The sequence below is a fragment of the Melospiza georgiana genome, chromosome 1, assembly GCF_028018845.1.
Source record: "Melospiza georgiana isolate bMelGeo1 chromosome 1, bMelGeo1.pri, whole genome shotgun sequence".
Taxonomy (NCBI): Eukaryota; Metazoa; Chordata; class Aves; order Passeriformes; family Passerellidae; genus Melospiza; species Melospiza georgiana.
In genome coordinates this window covers 102,897,117-102,918,229 of record NC_080430.1, presented here as the reverse complement: position 1 = coordinate 102,918,229, position 21,113 = coordinate 102,897,117, and the positions used below count along the sequence as shown (strand labels likewise).

General features: G+C 39.5%; 1 protein-coding gene across 1 annotated transcript in view; it reads right to left on the bottom strand.

The window, feature by feature from the left end:
* Positions 1-21,113, bottom strand: part of PIEZO2 (piezo type mechanosensitive ion channel component 2) — a 286,006-nt gene that overhangs the window by 120,046 nt on the left and 144,847 nt on the right. The window contains exon 5 of the mRNA XM_058036495.1: positions 9,870-10,032. Coding sequence (XP_057892478.1) covers positions 9,870-10,032 — 163 coding nt within the window. The remainder of the gene's footprint in view (positions 1-9,869; positions 10,033-21,113) is intronic.

Genomic DNA, 21,113 nt, shown 5'->3' with positions numbered 1-21,113 from the left:
ACAAACTTTGGATTCCCTACTCTCGTATTTGCTGCCCTCTAACAGGATCATCTGGGCTGGCTTTCCATTTTCTCACATTGAGCACTTCCAATTGCAGAAGGCAAGCAAACAGTGAACAGTTTTCACATCCAACATGGTGATAATGTGCTTGTTGTTTTAACACTTTCTGATGATTAAAAAGCCATACAAGTGTGCGCTCATCACAGAACACCATTACTTCAGTCAGACTGCTTTGCAAAGCTCTTTTTTACTATGTGGATTAGTCTAAAGCTACAAACCCATGCTACATAGGCTACAGTTAGAAAAATACTTTTACTTCCATAATAAATTACCTATTATGCAATTACAGGATCCCTGTGGATGCTGATTAAATCAAATAAACTTCTCCATTCAAGGAGTATAGAGCATTTGTGAAGCCATAAACATGTGTTTCCATGACCCTTGCTCTGTAGAGCAGGGCCTCAGGACTCTTTATAAACAAACTAAATGCAGTTTAGGTTTTTTAGCAATCATGTGGAAGTCCCTGGAGTATTTATTGTACAACACTTTTTCAAACTGCCAAACTGAGATAGAGAACAGGCAAGGAAACAGTACAGCTCCTGTGGCAGCTATGGCAGCTGGTCTTGTGGCCAGGCCAGAATGTCCATTAGCTACTTTGGGAGCTGCTTTTTCAACATCCAACTTTTAAATGTTTCATCTGGTACAGTATAAACACCACTGCACAGAGATATCCTCTAGTCCCAGAGATGTATTTACTAACAGGAAGCCTTAACTCTAACCTAAACCCCATTTTTGCTTCAGAGCACTCCTTGCTTTGTACCTATTTTTAATAGCATTGTATCTGTAAACACAAATTTGGTCATTTATTGACTTTTCAATTCTAGAGGGGCCACAAATGAAACCCTTAAAAAACTCAAATACTGACAGCAAGAAAATTTAATTAGCCAGAATTATTACACCTAAGGGGATGCAAGCCTCCTAACTCCCATCCTGCTGAATACATTGCAATAATTACTGGGACCTCTCAAGCATGCACTGCTAAGCTCACAAGAGTAAGTTCCTGTGGGTGTTCAGGTGCTTCTTCATTGTACTTGGCTCATAAATGCTGTACAAATAGCCTCTTTTCAGTATTTTGACACTCCCAGCCAGTATCACGAAATAGAGAAAAGCGGGAACGTTACACTTTTCCAGCTGTAGCATTCCAGACCTCAGCACAGACTTCTAAACCCTGCTGCTGATAACCACATCATATTCTCTCAAGGGGAGAGAATATGGATTGTCTTCATGCTGTCTCACAGTTTGTGTGCCGTGGGACTCACAGTCACACCATCCTGCTGACATTGCCACTGTTAAAGTGTGATTCTCTCAAGATATCACCACCTACAATTACTTCTTTACTCTAATCAGAGATTTTTATTCCATACCTGTGATAGAGTAACACAGATATTATTTGTTACACATCTAAGTCTGTTAAAACCACGAGGCCCGGGTTTCTGAACTTCCCATTTCAAAAAACTCCTGTAATGAACAGCTTGGTTTAGAAATTATCTGAGAAAAGCTATTTGATTCAATTTTACCAGCAGAACAATAGAAACAGGCTCTCTCCTCTCACACTTAGATCAATTGCCTCTGTAGTCACTTAGCTACTGCATTCAACCTATCATAACATGACTGAATTCCTATAAATAAGTTTGCTCTAAAAGCCCTCTTTCCCCCTTAATAAAGATCTTCAACCTTTATCTTCAAATACAAGATAGTTGCAGCAGTAGGAATAATTAAATTAACCACTTACTTGCTATTAGAAGCAGCACTGATGTAAGTGAATATAGAAAAAATAACCAAACTAACACAATATTCCTTAGACAGACCCAGCTGTGAACAAAAAAACTGGAAAAGAAACTGAACTGCTACTTCTTTTACCATCAAAGGAACTGCAAGCCCTTAATGTGATATAAATGACTGCAGTTTCAACCTGTGGTCAATACTAAACCATGTTAACACAATCAAGTATTGAATTTTCAATTTTGCAAGAAAGTGTAGAACTCCACTGTTCTGAAAGCATCAGCATGTGAGAAGCGGATGTCCTTGCTTTTCCTGCCACAGAATGGATTCAAAAATTTCCACATAAATTATTCCCACATGTCATTGAACTTGATTCCTACAGAGATGGGGCTGCTTAGCAAGAGTATCTTCCTTAAGGTCATCTTGTGTGAGGTACATGGGATCTACAGAAAGACAAAGGGGAACACCAGAGTACCCAAACATGTGCTGGGCATGGAGAGCTGGCTGGGGACTGCAAGCTGGGATAGAAAAAGGAAACTGTAACTTCAGGGGAAGGCCCTGCTAAATGAGCTGAACTAATCAAGTGAGGGACTGCAGTGAACATTTTGGAAGGTGTGACATTAATGAGATAGATGCATCTTGGAATTTAAGCCATTTATTTTAGTAATTTATATTACTCAGCTGAATCACTGAAAAGAAAACAATAAATTATCTTTAAGTCATATAGATCTTAGTGAAAAATTTTATCACTTGTACATCTTAAGTGTGCTAAAGCTTGGGTTCAAGGCCCCCACAGAAAGATAGATGTAAATCAGAAATAACTTTCTGATATCAGAATAACTTTCAGTGTGTTTGGAGTAATAAATGCCATACATACACTTCCACAGTAAAATCTACCGTGGGAAAGAGTAACTCGTTGCAAAAAAAAAAAGATCAGCTATTTACTGGATGCACATAAGGACAGAAGCATTTGGCGAGTCAAAGGAAATTCAAAATAAATTAATAAAGACAAGCACTGTTCAGAATCAGGACAACAGGAAGGCAACTCAATAAATCCTGTATACAATAGATATTGCACTGAGAGAACCAGAGATTATTTCACTTCCCAAAGTACCCATTGCCCCTGAGCAAACACTGAGTGATTTCAGCACACAACTCACTGGGCCAATATTGAAATACAGTTTCACATCTCAGCTTCTGAAGGTTGTCAGGCACAGAAGCCAAATGCAAAAGAGAGGAAAACTCACAGGCAGAGTTTAGTGGTTTGGCCTGAGACAATTAAACACTTCTTTTTTAGTGAAAAGGAAATAGGAAGAGTTGGGTTATGACTACAAGGCACAATGCAGTTAACTGAGCGAGAGCAGGTATGCACAGCACCTATATGGAGTAATTCCTGGCCCAAGAAATACACCTACTCTACCAGTATGCATCTTGCTAAGAAGAAGAATAAATACCCAACCGTGGTGCTGTGATTATTTGCAAACCAGAGTGACTTGGATACTTCTCCAGTACCACCCTGAAGAACCTCAGACTACTGGGATGAATAGGAGAATGTGATGTCTAATCATCAAGACGATCCGAAGTCACTTGTCTTCTGTCTTGCAGAGCAACCTTTAGAGAAAGATGTGAGTTTTTTCTCCCAATCAGAGGAATTAATTCTAGAGAAGGAAACATTATACTGAAGTAAAAGAGCAGAAGAACTAAAAAGGTTATCATGCAGCTATATATGTGCAATATAAATCAGATGTTTTCTAACCACCAGACAAGCAAAATTACAGAACAGGGTCATTTCTGAAATAATGGGATGAAGGAAAACTGCCCTGTTTTCAAGATGGTGCTTTCTACCTTCCAGAGGGAATTGTGTGATATATCTGCCTGCAGTAACAGCAGACTGAATTCCGTGAGTCAAGAGATTCCTTCTCCTGATGTGTTATTCATCACTTAGACTCATCACTTAGGCTGTCCAAATGCAGCAGTATTCCAGGATTTTAATCTCTTTGTTAATAAATCTGTGTCTCAAAAACTGGAAGGGAGAACTGTGAGTAACTGTGAGTGAAGAGCTGCCACAAGAAGAATTGCATCCTGTCGTGTTTCTGCCCAGAACAGGACAGGTGCACACCGAAGTTTCCTGTCCAGCAGGCTGACAGCCTTCAGTAACACACTGCACTATGTAACATCATGTAGCTGCAGCCTGCTGTAGTGTAATTACATATTTGTGTTAAGACTTATCCAAAGACATGTGCATCAAACCAAGGAGCTAATGTAACTTGTAAACTTTTGACCCTTGTTAAGATGAGATGCATTAGAATTGTTACTGAGGGAGGCAGCTGTGTAAGGTCTGGCAAACTTCACCACTACAAACATCACAAGCAAAGAGATAAGGGAACCTCATCTACTCTTAAAACAGCAGGAAAAAAAAAGTTTAAGATCCTGTTTATACCATGTTCAAAGCACACAAAGACCAAGTGGGTTTGACCAGTTCTCCAGAGGTCAGAATCAGAGAAACATTAATAACCAATTGGAAAGAGTAAGCTAGTGCTGTGCTTAATATGGGCAATAAGAAGATAAAAGATGAAAAATAATAGAGGCATCATCAGGAAGCTCAAAGAAGTCAAAACATTACAACCCTCTCTAAGAAGTTCTTTTTCCATAATATTTCCCACAATAGCAATAATTTTCTATCTCAGAAGAGAAGCAAATATTGAAAGAGGAGTTGCATATTGAAAGATGTCTAGAGAAATCATGGCCAAAACATCCCATGTCAATGACCACTAGTCAAGTCAGGTGAATGTTTAATACTGGTAAAATCTAATTAAATTAAGGCACAAACACAAAGCAATAAATCATCTAAGGAGAAATATATCCATCACAGGCTTCAAGAAAAATGGGGTGGTCCTGGGCACCACAGGGTCATGGGCACCACTGTAAACTGCTTAAGGCAGGTTACATCTGAGGGCAAGAAAAACGCAACTGCAAAGACTGGGACATCAGACCTTTCTCAGGGCTGTTCACTTCACTCATGCAGGACATTCAGGTAGGTGATATGCTGGTAGAATTGCTTAATCCTAAAATCTCTGAACCTAATAATCAATGTCATAATATTATCATTTAAATCAACAGTAAGACCTTGCCTGAAATGCTGAGGAACTGATAATCTCTGCATCTCAAAAGAATATAGCAGAACTATAATTTGTTCAGAAAAAAAAAGTAACTAAAATGACAGAAGAAATTTTAAAAAAACCCAGAGATTGCTTAGCCTTTAAAGGTCAAATATAGAAGATAGTAAATACATTTGTTTTCCCTTACACCATCTCACTCTAATTTATTACATGTAATACAAGGGATCTTCCATAAAATTAAATAGTGTTAAACTCAAAATAAAATCAAAGAGCACTTATTAAATTATGAAAGCCCTTGCTTCATGATACCACTGAAACCCAGAAATTAATGAGATTTTATAAGAGTCTGGGTAATTATATGTTTAACAAGATTATTCAGAGTAGCTATAATTATAAACAACCTTTTTTGGAAGGGATTTGAAACCACATGCTTTAGGATTAAAGTCATTCTCACATGAGGAGAGACCAGGATAAACTGTAACATTGCAGAAAGATATTTTCTTATTTGCTGTTGTCCTTATCCAGCAGGTACCAGCTACTTTCATGCTGTTGTCCTTATCCAGCAGGTACCAGCTACTTTCAGGATAAGGATACTGGTCTAAAAGTGTCATTCCTATGCTAGAAAGTCCTTGGACAAGGCATGGGAGATGGGCAGTTCTCAGAGCCTGTCTGTTCTGTCCTGTCTGGAATGTACTGCAGTTACACTTGGGGACCTGGAGCAAGTGACAGCTCTCAATGCACTACATTTTCAGTGGAAGACAAATAGCCTGTCACTGTTTAGACAGACAAAGATGGGGAACAATTTTAGTGCTTCTGTGTGCCCAGGGACACAGGAGCTGAGAGACAGATGAAGTAATAGACTTGAGGACACAAACCAAGTTTGTGGCAAAGTGAGAACCATGATGGTCCTCCTGATTCCAGCCCAGTATTTTGACTCCAGGCCAAGCTCTCCTCACATCCTTCTCAAACTTTAGTTCATTAAAAAAAATACTCTACTTACTTTTTTTTTTTTCTTTTTTTATTCTCTTTTGAGATCCCAAACAAATCTCTGACTGCTGCAGAAAAGAGGATGGGTGGTAGCTTTGGGATCAACCTTGCTTATGAGACAAAGTCAGGACCTAATGGTCCTGTTTGCTTTCTAGGACATCATGCATGAGAAACGAGCTTCAATGGGCAAGACAGCAAGTGCTTTACGAGCAAGCTGCATTGAAGACTACAACAGGGTGTTTTCAACTAAGATCACACCTCTTATAAAGTTTAAGTTGTGCAATTGCAGAAGGGTTTTCCTTCCTGCCACTGTCACTTGAAACATCAAGCAATTCATCCACAGTCTCAAGAAAAGGCTCCTTCCTTTCTATACCTATCAGACTGTATATACTGTATTTGCATTTTGGCACGTAAACCGCCATCTGCTCCAAATCAAAAATGTCGTGCTTTCAGCTGCAGCTGGGAGTTAACTGTTGTCTCTTATTTTCTTCCACCTTTCACACCTTGTGACTGCCATTGTGCTTTTCAGCATTTGCAACCCGGGCCTGTCTCCAGCTGAATTCACCTGCTTTAAATTTTCTGGGCCCTAATAAAAAGGGCTTGCAGACACGTTTGCTCCAAGTGTGCAACCATTTAGGGGTGGTAATGAGTTGGACTGCAGCCTGGTATCTGGCAGACCTTCCCACTCCATGACTCACTGTTAATTAAAACCACACTCTGCTTATTCCTGGGATAGTGTTACTTACAAATAATTGAGTGTCTCACTGCCTTAGAGCCTCCTTCCTCAGTTCTATTCTGTAGAATAAACTTTTCTGATGGAGATCTGTTTCCCTTAAAGTTGGATGCAGTGTAATGGAGAAAGACATCCATTTTTCAGCAAATCCTTGTTGTTCTTTATTTGGATTCTGATACTTTTTCTTGTTTTGAATTGCATCTCAATCCAAAAGCAATCTGATCCATCATGGCTGGTTTCTCAAGGCTACTGCCATTCCAAAATACAGCTGCTCAACTGGAGGCATTTTTACAACATGCCCATATATCAACAGAAATGTGATGGGCTCACACAGTCCTTTGAAAAGGTTAATTATAGCAGTACTAAACCAATTATTTAACAGGCTTTCCTATACAGAAATGCTGGAAGGAGCAAATAGATTAACCTTTCTTTTTTAATTAAGCCTACTTTGATAGTATTTCACTCTCCTACAAAGCAAAGAGGCCTGGGAATCATTCAATGTAAATAATTTAATGCAAGAAGGTAAAGCTGCAAGACATTGCTTTGGCTTGGAAGTACTTGATTTATAGAACCATCTGTGGCTAGGCATCTATCAACCTCAAAAGTTACCTCTCTAAAGGCTCTGCTAAGTCTATTTAAATCAGCTGATGGAATCTTAAAAAAATCTCCTACCACAAATTTCTGAGGGCTGGTGGCAGGAATTCTCAGCAGCAGCTCTTCAACTCTAGAATTGCCTACAGAACTGGTCTAACAAACCCAGGACTATTTCCCTTGGAGGTACAATACCAAGTTCAGCATTTCTTCTGAAGTGTCTTTTTGTAGGACAATTGCTGCTGCAACTCAGTTTGTGTTTTCTAATTCAGTGGAGTTGCAGCCTCAGCAATGAGCTGCACCAACACAGAACTACAGGCATCAGTCAGCTCAGGCAGAATTCAAAGAACTGGTCACTTACTAAGTCTTCCCTTTTCCAGTGTACTCTACCAAGAAAGAATTGAAAATTATGTGAAACCTACACAGTTTGGACTCATTTTAGACTATGCCAACATTCTCCCAAATTCAGACATTCAGTGGCCTGATCTCCATATGCATTAGGTTCCTTTCAGTCAGTCCTGCCAAATACATATTCCTTGCAGATTCAGCTGCTTCTGCCTCCTCCTCCTAACTAGCAGAAATGATTCCAGGATGTTATGTGCAGACACCTAGAAAGAGAAAACTGAAGTTTGGAAAAACATTTTTAATAGGTATTTGATCTTCCAATCTCCATTTAACTCAACCTTTAAAAAGCTACCAGATTACTCTGATGTAAATTCATCATTTTGGCTGTGAAGGGCAGAATTCTTTAAAGTATTTGGGATCCCTTCACATAACAGAAAATGTTATCCCCTTTTTTAAAAAAATGCCTGGGATAGAGCTTTGGTGTCACTAAATCTAAACACAGCTGCTGTGTTCACTACATATTCTGCAATATATGCAGTTTACAGAACATAAATAATATTCACTGAGTTTTGATGTGAAGAAAAAAAACATATTTACACATATTTCTATTTGCCCAGTATTCATGTTTCTCTGCAGTCAGAGTTTTCTCTCCCTGCTTCTTCCCTTAAGGAATAATCTTGCCTTGGCATTGGAAGTAGCCAGTCCAGGACCAGCCTGATATAAAGTTACACTCGGTCCTATGCAGTTAGGGTTTGTTAGCTCAGTTTTTCTCTTGCCCTGGAGGGAAATGGCTTTTGAATCCAGCCTGGAAGCCAGCACTCATCCTCCCCAGGACACTGACCTCCCTTTGACCCAGACCCCAGGCTTAGGCTCACCTCTAAACCAAAGAAAAAGTGAATATCTAAACATCATTATCTGGTTTCAGAGGAACCAAACTATGCCTATCTTTCTTCTGAGTTTATGCCACCCAGATTACTCCTGCTTTTGTGCTTGTGAATAGTTTCTCTTCAGAAGATCAAGAGCACCAAAGAAGTCTGTTGGAGCTTGCTTTGGTAAAATAAAACTTGTTTAAGAGGACAGCTGAACACAAACCATGCTAATAAGCCACACTTCTTTCCTTTTCTGGGTATAGCCCAGGGTTCTAGCCTGCTGCAAAATCCATTTTGCACAGCTTCAGCGATAAAGCAGATTTAAAGCTGATAAAACCATGTTCCAGGAGACACAAAGCTTTGCAAAGGCACATCAAACCAAACCCTACATATCCTCCAATGTGCTGTTAAAAAGCTGCAACCTTCAGGCAATCCACAGCTGCCAGGAGAGCCCATAAGAATTCCAACTGCAACTGAGTATAAAGCACAGCCCTGATATTGATCTCTCATGTGCTAGAAACTTGACCAGCTTCTGGCACTGCCACAATCCAGACAACCTGGCAACATGCAGGGAGGCCTCTTTTTACTCTATATAGTGGCACCAAAATGGGCAACTGATCCCCCTAAATATCTCACTCACTTCAAAGTTCAGTTTCTATTTGAAATGAGCAAGTTGAAATTGTCTCCCCTAAAAATGGTGCTTTGAGAGTAAAGAAAAAACATTCCACCCATATGTAAAAGAAGACAGAAAATGAGCCTCAAGCCATGCTAGACAGTCTGATAAAAAACATGTTAAGATTAGTAGTAGGAATTTCTCTGCACCCTGGCCCAAATTCCCACTGTGGCTTTTTATATTACAAAATTGTTTTCCTCTTTCTGTGGATTTTTCTGCATTCAGTATCTCTGCTACTCTTCTCCCCACTAGTAAAAGACAGAGAAAACACATCAACACTTCCAGCTAAGCCAAATCATTCTCAATCTCACTCAGTATAACCAAAGTTTTAGATAACTCCTTCCATGAACTTAACAAACAGTCTCTCTTCTATTCTTTAAGAGTAATTTCTGATAATCACTCAGATGCTGCTGTACTTGGATAAGAAATCTGGAAATAGGAATGCTATCTAAGAAACTGAGAACTGTATGTAGCAGAACAACCTTGTCAGATTTAACCAGCAGCTCTGGTGAAGAACAACTTGTGATGGACTGTCATGATTGTTTTTTAACTCAACATTATTTGAAAAATCCTGTAGCATATCTACCGCTTTTCATATTCTGCTTTGTTTTCTCAACATAATAACTTTAGATTTTTCCACTTTAAAACCAATAATTTCATTTCCTGAAAGAAAGTTTACTACTTAACATAGCCAGCGCTCATGAAACCACTTCAGAACACAGGAACAAAGCTCACTAAAAGCCATGCAGATAGAAATGTGTATTTGATACCATCTCCTCATTTTCAAACTGCATGTTGCACTGTGCTGCATCCTCGGTTACTGGCTTCTGGAACACGTTGCGGCAGATAAGCCATATTGTCAGGCTAGCAATGAACATCCCAATATCTGGTACAAATAGTCTGATCACGTTCCCAGCATCTGCTCCTTTCACACTGTACGGGATGAAAAAAATAACAAAAAAAGAGAAACATTTGTTATTTTTAATGGCATTTTCAACTGGAACAGAAAGTAAGCTCAAGGCAAGGAAAAAACCCCAAACCATCAGTAATAACAAATCTTTGCAGTATGGGAAGTATAAAGATGATTGAGGAACTCCAGACAGACAGATATTTTTGCTCTCGAGAAGTACAGAATAAGTGATTATTTGCTGGGAGCTTGCACACTCTTATTGTAGTGATACTTAGCATTTTGATTAACATAATTCTGAATCAATTTTTTGAGAGCAATACAGGAATAACCTCCAAATTCAACAGGCAAGATTTCAGCTGAATACCTAGAAAATCCATCTGTAGGAAGCACAATCCTTTTACCAGCATTCCTTGCAAAGACAACAATATCCAGGTCCACCAAAGATGAGGATGTCCACCCTTAAGTAAGCCCTAATCCTTCTTCCTGGCACACAGAGGAATGACCAGGATGTGCTTAATATTTTGACGTGCTTAATATTTTGACATGCTTTATTATGTTTACTGATGCCTTTTGGGGTATTTAAGTACAAATATTTAAATGCTAATTAATATGTTCAATCTCTGCCAAAGAAGCCCTTCTTCTGCTCTGAAAGGTTTGTAAGGCATGATTTTTATGTAGGAAAAAGATTGCACTGTTTCATTGTGCAGATTTAATTGTTTACACTAGGAAATACAACATTTTGGATTTGGACATGGTGTCTGAATTTGGTTCACTGTTAAAAAGGAGAGCCTGGATTTAGGTTTAGTGACACAACAAAGTTTTTATTAAGCTGCTGAATGCACATATTAAACTCACAATTATTAATGAGAGGATATAATCATAATTAATTGAAAGCATGAAGTTAAGGGTTGTTAAATATGCAGCTCCAATTTATTTAATTTTTTTACAGGGCTTGAAATCTGTAATCAGTTCTGAGGACAGGTGAACCATCTGTGTAGTGCCTTGGGCATGGCTGAGTGCACTAGGTCTTCACAGCCTGAACTGGTAGAAAACCTAACAGGTTGTTTTACAGATGCAAAGAAAGAGTTCACCTCTGGCATTTCTTCATTGCAGCTTTGAAGCCTAAAATAAACTTTGGGAAGTAGTTACCTGCAACTGCTGTGATTAAATGCAGAACTGGAGAATCAAAAAAGTCTCCAGTGTGATTACAATACAACCACTGTCAAGAACTGTGTGGGTCGGCTCATACACCCACAATCAAATCCAACATTTCCATCACTGCTGCTCTGCTGACCCAGCTTTTCCACTGATGTGTATCTTGCAAAATAACATATGCTCAAAGTGGGAATAAGGTAAGTGATCAGAAAGCTGGCTTTAATGTTTGTTTCAACAACTTAACCCTGAATGGTCATGCACTGTATGGCACTTAAGTAGCTTGAAAATATTTTTCTAATGGCTTTCAGTTGTCCTGAAACAGAGAAAAAAAAAGTAATTGAAAGATTTGCAAAAGAGTTAGATGGCAAAATCCTTGCCGGACTGCTTGCTTGTTTCTTGTGCCACTGGTCCCAGGACAGCATGCAGTAGAGTCAACTGGCCTATGAGAGCATGGCCACTCTGGTTAACATTACTGAAAGTCCAGGCTTGACATGAGCCCCCCATTCTTTTTGCAGTACGGTGACCCCTAATGTCACTGAAGATTAGCCCAGGCTGCACCTTGGCAGAAAGAGGTAAAAAGTACATGTTTAATGAATCTTTTTCCCAACAACAGTGTACATACATTTCATGATAATGGTAATGAACTTTTTTCAATAATCCTAACCATAGTGATGCCTAAAGAGGCTGACCTGGAACAGAGGCTAGGCAGAGTTAAAGGAATAAAGTAGGTATGTATTAAAAGGCCTTCAAAGGATACACCTTGGGCAGTTCAAGAGCCCGGCTGTGGCTCTGCCCAAGACAGACCCAAGATGGATGCAAGATGCATGACCAGTCACTAATTTAGACACTTTTATACATTTTGGTCCATTCACATATTGGGGTCAATTATCCAATTACAGCTTCAGGTTATGAAGTCCCTTTGTCCCTGATTGCTCTCCTCAATTCACTGTTGTTTATACATCTTGAGCCTAAAGCTGCAGTGGCGTCCTTGGTTCTCAGGCTGGAAAAGGATTGTTTTGTCTAACTACCCTGTGAAGAGAACTTGCTAGCACTTTATATGAAGTTCAGAGTCACACACAAATGCAGTACAGAATCTAAAATATATGAAAGCTAAAATTTAAGGCATCACTTCTATAAGGGAATTTTTTTCTTTATACAGATCTGGATTCTTAACTAATTGAAAATCAAAAATTAATTTTGCACCACTTCTGAAGTCCTTCAGATTCAACCACTCATATGTGTACAAATTGAAAAGTGGCAGCCTTCAAGTACCAGCGCTTCTTAGTGGCACCAGGCTCTCCTTTCCCACATTGTACTCCCATGGAGCCATGCTGGGTATTCCTTTGCATATCCCGCTCCCCAGACCGAGGGGAGACCCCTGTGGGAGCCCTGCCCCTGGTGCAGCTCACATTTCTTTCCAAACCAAGTGCTTCTGATCTTTCAAAAGAAATCATTTCGTGTGCTGTTGTGAGAGATGTAACGCACAGCTCAGGCTAGCAACAGAGAGACTGAACAGTGATACCTAACCACGGGGTGGGGAAAAATTCTGCACATGAATAGTTTATTCAGCAAAACCAGTTGCAAATGTATGCTGTCCCCACTTCCCCATGAAAAGGAAAACAAATTGACCTTGGTGTGATAATTAAAAAGGAAACAAAAGATCGCTTGAAAGTAGAGAAATGTATATTCTCCTGTAAAGCAGAATAATAAACTGCTTCATTCAACCCCAAGTAATTTGCTCCCCACTTTTTCACAGCAAAAGCTAAAACAAAAATCAGTTATTCCCACTTGTTATCTCTGGCAATACAAAAAAGAATGGCAAATACTGCCATCATTCCACAAACATTTCTCACTTTATTTGCGCATTCACACATGGTCATATTTTGCATTTGATAACAGTCTATACATTGTGCTCTTTCCCCCAAAAGAGGCTTTTAAACTACCAAGTTAAACAGAAGAACAGGAAACCTATTCAGATCTCCTACAACAACAGCTTTTTTTTTTCAATCCCTGCAAGAATCTCATGGTGTTCAATGAATTGGTCATAGCCTTTGATCTACAGCTGGTAAAGCATAATTTATTCACTTAAATGAAATCATTTACCTACAGGGCAGCTCTAGTTGTAATAGATACCAGTGACTGAAGCTTATAATTCAGCCAGAAACCTATTCTGCAGTATAATTACAGTAAATGACACCTTTAGTTTTTCCTTCTTTCTTACAGGATGCAGAAGAAAACAGCATGGACACACACACAGACACATACATACAGACACACAACGGATTAGGGCTTTGAAATGGTTTATTACTTTCCCTTGACCAAAGAAATCAAATTGCACACAATTTTTTAGAGAAGGGACTGCTACAGTTAGAGTTGCAAGAGTTCCTCTGTAACAAAAATAACTTTTGTAGGACAAAAGGGACTTAATCTACTTTTCTGTCAATATGTGAAAGTGTTTTATCATATCAACATACTCCTAATATGGCAGTTTCCTCATCAGACAGTGTGTTCCCCTGCTGATTTCAGCTGAATACTTTAAACTTACTACTTTACAAAGGGTTCATCTATTTTCTGTGCATTTACAGAATTTTCCTAGGACAGTGCGACTCTGGTCTATTCCTGTATTTCTCTGCTGCTCAAGAAACTGAGCAAAATTTCCTACTTTATCTGCATTGAGAATAGAGATAGCTGTGGACACATACGTTAGAACCATTGCCTTACTTCATGCACACTTACTGGTAGTCAAACAAATGTCATCATAATGAAACATTACATTCTTGTTTGGAGCTGTAGAAATCAGCATTTCTGTTTTCTGAAAATAAAATTTTCACTTTTTGCCTTTCTAGAAAAACTGCTATTCACAAATTAAAATCATTCAACTCCTACTGAATGTACAAAGCTTTGGTGAACAGTGAAGTGTTAATACTGCCAAATCTGGCCTGATTTCATTTCTTTAGAATGGCAGACACTCTAACTTCCTCTTTATTTCAGATTTACAGAATAAAACCAGAAAGGCAGCAGAACTATTATATTATATTAGATTTAGAACTCCAATGTTTTCAAATAAAAAAAGTAAAATATATAGTAACACACATGTGAGACACCCTGCATAATGTACAAAATAGTCCACATATAAAATTAATACTAACAGTCTTCAAATTTAAATATTTACTATTTTCTTACAAATAAACAAAAATGGGAAAGAACAACCAGTCTTTCTTAAACAGAATTCAAATCAATTCAGCATCAGCAATGTATCACAATGTTAAGCTTATGTTAGACAATAAATAAGATTGCTTCTAGATTAAAGAACTGTAAAAAAGCTTGATTTTATATTGGATACTAGGTAAACAAAGTATTTTAAAGGTTATTTTTTATTGCAGCTTAAAAAAGTTATCAAAAGTCTTACATACTACACACTACATCTTTCCATACATGCACACATCTTTCCTCTTGTCCCTCCAGGGGTTTTCTATAGCATCTCTTTACTTCCTATTTAATTTAATACAAAAAAGGGGCAATACTGTATTAACAGTTGGCAAGTGATAAACTAAGAAAGAGACGCATAGATGCTAATAATTTCCATTCATCTGTTTGGTGACTGTGAAACATCTGATATTCCTAATTGGATGTAATATTTCAGGGTAATTAATGTACCTCTGTAAATGCTTACAGCTGAATTCCCATGGGCTTCATCTGCAACTGTAGTCATTAAGTTTGGAAGTAAAACAGGCCCAAGAACCATAAGCATGGACCCCTGGAAACATGGACTGGCAGTATTTCACAGGTGCTACGCAGTACTGTGAATGATTCATTTGTTTATCATCAGTATCGTCTCTGATCCAAAAATAGTGGAAACTTCAAGGGTACCAAAGGCTACTAACCAGATGGCCTTAGAGATGTGCCTGCTGATCCTTGCTGCTGGAAGAGGGTGTTGGGAATGGCTGCAGCTAGAAGCTAGTCAAAGAGGCTCCTTATCCTCTCTCAGTTTGAAATAAGGATGAAATGTCTGATCTGATATTTACTCTCCTGGGAAACTCCCACTTTCCTTATCTGAATCTAAGGATTGCAGACCCTGCCTGAGCCACAGCACTTCAGTGAACACAGGATGCACAGAGTTTATATTCATGGCGCCATACTTGCCCCTGCTAGCTCAAAATACAAGTTTTCTATGATGTTGGTTCACATGGCAACCTTGCCACCACGTTCAGGGCAAACCTGCACCGTGGGTAAGGTTTAAAAGCTGCTGAGCACTGGTAGATCTGCCCTTAGTCCTCTCCTTGCTCATCAACAAATTGAAAATAAATTATATCACAAAAACAAAATACAAACTTTGAAATATTAACATCCACAGTGCTGTGTCTACTTTCTCTCTCTCCTGCACTGCCTTATGGTCCTTTCAGTTCATGCAGAGCATGGCATGTGTTTTACCCAAAATACCTGAAGTTGCATTTTCAGAGAATATTGGTCGTGCAAAGTAAATGTGTGGGAGGAAGAGGGAAGCAAAAATGCATAGAAAACTACTTATAAAAATATTTAGCATGCACTGACCTACCCAACATACAAGTTCAAAGGGCTCCTGAAGTATTTGCAAAATCTAAATCACTGCTTACAAACTATGTCTGCACGGATTCAAAACCCAAAAGTACACTTTGCTTTTTCAGGAAAGATACCTTGCAATGAAGAACACACTCTGTATTGCAGAAGTGCTTAACCACGTATTAACCAAACATTTGCTTTCCAAACACCGCTATGCAGAGAGAGCGAGCAGCTATTTGAAACTAAATGTATACCGCCAAGATTTTGGTGCCTCGTTGCTTGCATAAAACATTCCACATTAAGAAATTATGGATATGTGCAACAAGTAAAATATTGGTTTGTGGTAATTCTTCTCTTTCTAAAGCACCTATTGTTTCTTTTTGTTCATTGATCTAAGAAAGGGCAAGCTCCAGCTTGCTCAGAGCAGCACACAGAAGATTTAAACTTCAGCAGGGGTTTTCAGCTATCATGCAAAGCACTCAGCTGCACCACTGCCAGACTCGTGACAGGACAACACTCAGCTCGCTTTGCCCGTGTCCCACAGCTCCAAATGTGGAGCAGGACTCAGGCCGCACGGCCAAGAGGAAGGAAACAAAATCCCCTCCGCACCCATGGCGCTCTGCGTGCCAGCCCCACAGCACAGCGGTGGAAATGACAAGTCCATCCACTACACAAATTATTTCAGGTCAAAATGGGAATGTGATCCTAGATGGAGGCAGAGTCAAAGTGAGCAGAAGAGACTTGAGGACACCTCAGCTATAAGTGAATTTTGATCTTAAATCTTCAAAGAAACTCTCTGTTTCCACTTTGAACGCTTCTCACACAGACTTCTTGCTTATGCACTCATTGTGTAAGGATTTAGCTTAAGCACTAATTCAGTATTCATTGATCTCTGCAAAACATTCCCAGCTAAATTTGTCCATAATGCTCATAAATATTTGGTAACTGGCAGCGAAGTGTTTGCATAAAGGCATACAGATATCCATATGTTCCACAATAGTCCTGAGTAAAAGAAAGTGCTGACAATCTGAAGCAGGCTGACATTCTGTGATTATTTCAAAACATATTTTCTCCCTCTCTCCGCAGTTTTCATACTCTAGTTGGAGCATGAACAGATCATCACTTCAAATTACATTTCATTTCATTCTGTTGCCAGCATATAACATTCTCACAGAAAGTAAAAGACACATCTAGATTTTCCAGTCAGCTGCAGATGAGGAGAGAATAATATTTCCCTCAATTACAGCAACCAACATTGTAAATTACTGTCATTTTACAAAGCCAAATTATCTCCAATACAGAAAAAAAAGCACACAACTAGCAGTGGTTCAATCTGGAGTGCCCACTGCACCTTAGTGTTTGCACAGGAGACCCTTCTGTCCCACAAGATGCATTCCTAACTTAAAATCATCCAAGTGACTCTTTGCTGGGATGGGACAATTCCTCCATATGAAACAGCTCCCAGTCTCCCCTGCCTGCTCTGGACATGCCCATCTTTCTCTTCACAGCATCAAGCATGACAGGACAGAAAGCAACATCTAACCTTCCTCATCACCACCTGCCTGAAAATCCCAGTGGTTTAGAAGCAAGAGCACATGGACATTGCTGGAAGCAGGCTCCAGCCATCAGAGGCATATGTACAATATCTTTCCTCACTCCTCTGCTGACTTCCATTAAAACTGGCCAAATGAAACATCCTGATTCATCCCACTGCTGCACTTTGTTCATTTCTACAGCGTCAATCAAAAAAGAAGCGGAGTAGAAATCAGTGGCAAACTAAATCTCTCAATGCCATTAGATGTTGCTTCTAGTTTTTCTGTAAAAGGAGCCTATAACACAATCTCTGGGTGGTAAACATCCCACATCCATGTGGCAGGGGACCCCTGCACTGCTTGATGCCATCTGCTCAATGGCTGGATGTGTGGCCACCAAAGGCCTTTCTCAGGTACAGGAGGCAACTGTGGTAGTGTTTTGCCAGTGTGGGAGGCTCTTACCTTGTCTTAGCATTGGACAAACCAGGATTGCTCAGATCCAAACTGGGCAAAAAGGAGCTGAAGTGAAGGGCTCCAGGCTGGCTGGGTGCCAGGAGTGAGCACACTGCAGCAGGCTGGTCAGACCCAGCACTCAGTGTGTTCCCGCTCCACCAGCCACAGACTCCCTTCTGTTTCATGTGCCAGTCTCTACTTGAGATCTCACATGATTTACTCATGAACAAAACCCAACAAAAACAAAATAAAACACAAAGCCAAACTGTTAAGCATGCATCCTAGAGAGTTTTTTGGATGCTGATTGCAATGCTGATTGCTCTCCAGATTAAAACAAAGACTGGCTCACATTGTGCTGCTGGTGGGTTTACCAGTGCACTGCTCCCAGCTACCACTGTACTGCAGGAGGCTGGGCTGTGCCAAGAACAACACTGACAACAGTCTCACAACTCAAGTGCTCAAACAGCATAGGCCATAAAATATCTTCCATCAGATGTTCCTTTTCTTTGAATCCCTAGGTTGAATGGCATGAGAAAAGTTAGCTGAAATTAGCTGAAAAGAAAATAAGCACAAGGGGTGGTAGGAAACGAGCAACCTGAAAACTGAACACAAACAGTTGGATAAATAAGATTCATCCTGAATGGACACAACTTCTAAGAAGGCCTTTTGCCAGTGCTGAGGCAGCCCAGACCATCAGATCAACACGACACAATGAGAGGTTTCAGGGGCACAAGGATTCTACACGGAAATTGTCTGAGCAGAGAGAATTCTTCTCCTTCAGTTCGCAGTGAGGGCATATCTGGGGTACCCAATTTAACAGTAATGATGAAACCTCAGGCAAAGACTGCTCTGTCATTATTTCCTTCCTTCTGTTCCATGATACTTTACTTGTCAGCATCTCTTACTCTGTAGTGACATGAGGTTACTCTTCTTTTTGCAAAGTACCTAGACTACTGTAGCATGCTGTAAGAAATGGCAGAGTAATAATCACACATTTTTCAGCTTTTCCTTTCAGCGTGGTAGAAATTAATAATTTTCTTGTTAAGTTATTAAAAACAATCCTGTTCTACTTCAGGTTTCATTTCCCTTTAATCTCATTGGGTTGCTGACTGCACATACACTGCAGTTGTTAGCAGAAAGTAAATTTACCTATTTGATTTACATCCCTGAGACTCATGAGCTCTTATTTGTCTCCCTAGTTTTATCTAAGGCTCACCTGGGCACCTTATTAAGCCCTTTTGTTTGTTTAACCACTAGTGTCACATAAAAAAGATTACAAGCTGCCATCATGTGATTTGGGAATTCTCCTGTCATAAATGTGCAGCCAATATAACACCCCTGTGGCAGAGGCTGGCAGAGAAGTATCAGAATGAAAACAGGCCTGCTGTGCACTGCTAACATTTCCTAGATTGACTGACCTCCTTCCACAGTTCTCTTGAAAATCTATGTCTCCAAGTAAATCAGAAAATAATAGAACAAAATAGCTCAGTTGAAGCAGTCTTATAGCAATCTTCTTGTCCAGCTTCCTGACCACTTTAGAGCTGACCAAAAGTTAAAGCATCTTATTAAATGAATTTTCCTCATGCCTTTGACTGGCTGACAAGGCCAAAGTCCTCAGACACTCCTCTCAGGACGTGCCTTCTAGCCCTTCCACCAGCTTTATTGCCCTCTTCCCAAAAACGACTTTAGCATCCTTCTTAAAATATGGGGCCGACAACTGCACATAGTGCTCAAAATGAGGCTGCACTGACACTGCATACAGGGAGAAATATTGAGTGCACCACAGTCTCTTATTTTTTTCTGAAACTACTAATTTTAATTATTGCCATCTCCCTGACATAGGCTACAATGAGCTCTACCTTAAAATAATCCATTTAGTTATTTGGTTTCAGACTTCTGGCTGATCACACTAACAAGAAGAATCACCCTCTTTCTGCTCAAAGAAACTGAGAGGGCCATCAATATTCCAAAAACATGCACAAAACTGAAGCTGCTAAGTTGGAGCCTGTTAGAGACTGAGGAATGGGAATGGCATAAAAAGCCTCCCTGACTCGTTCTGCTAAAACTGTACTTCTGTAGATGACCAATATTACCAGAGTAAGTCTTAGAGCAGAGTCAGGACTGAGGCAGCATCCGCAGTTGAAGGCCTGGTCTATGTGCATGAGTTTGCAAAGGAATGCAGCAGCACTTGTGTTATTTCTGATTCAGCAATTACTCTCCAAGCACCTTCACCTGGAATTCAGCCTTGAACAAAGCTGATACAACACATAAAAAAGTCATAATGATATTGTGATTGACAAAGTTGTGTCTTGACTCACATGGATTCTTACAGCAGTTTAAAAAAAAAAACAAACCAAGGCGTAACAGAAATAACAAAATAAGATTGACTAAGAGGATGCTTCAGAGACTTAATTAGAATTTAATAGAGATTTTTGTCTTTCAAAGTTTTATCATCTCTCAGACAGTAAAGAGAAGGATAAAGTTCTTTGCTCACTCATTTTGTTATGGAAAGAGAGAGCCAGATGATCAGCTGATACCAATTATAAATTATAGGTCAAGATTACCAAAGGAAATGAAATATGGGGGCCGACTGATCCAATTTCTAGCAGCACTGAACTGGAGCAGATGTGAGCGTCAAGCCCTGCAACGCTTTCCTCCCACATGTCTTTTTCTCTCTGAATGGCAGCCCATGAAGGGAAAACTTGGCTTCTCAGTAAGTTCCTGCAATTCATCTAGGTTCCACAATAACAGCATATATTCCTTTGTGTTCTGACAGTGTGCAGAGACCACAGAAGTCCCAAGTGAACTCGGGGTGTTCACCTCCATTCCACGTTTCTCATCATATGCATATGGTAATGAATATTTACTAGCTCTTTGGAAGAGTCAGTACAGAACATTTACTCATGTCAAAAACATGGGAAAAACCTGATCCTGTGGAGTTGTCTTCCAGGGCTAGATTAATTTTTCAACACAAATGTCATTTTCTGAAAGAAAGAAAGAAACTTCACTAAAGAAACCTCTATTTTTTTCTGATTAGCTATTCACCACTTTACACTACTATTTCACATTAGCTCACCATTTGCCCAGAACATCTAAGACTAATCTTCCCATGAAATACAAAGTCTGCTAGAATTTTCTGTTCACTCAGCTACTTTTTCTGGACACATAGAAAAGCTGTTCATATACTTGATGCTGTTTCTCTAAGTTTTCTAATCACTCTGAACAGCTCCAGAGCTCTCAAAAAGAGGAGCATTTGGCCACTCTTTAAACACATTTTAGGACTTGTGCACAGTGGGGTTGCTGTAACTAGTGTACCACAGTGTCATTTAATGCACAACTAATAGGTATTTTACTTTTAAAAATCAGATTTTTACTTTAAAACCCCCACTTTGTCAGCCAAAAGAAAGCTATGAAATGATTGTGCA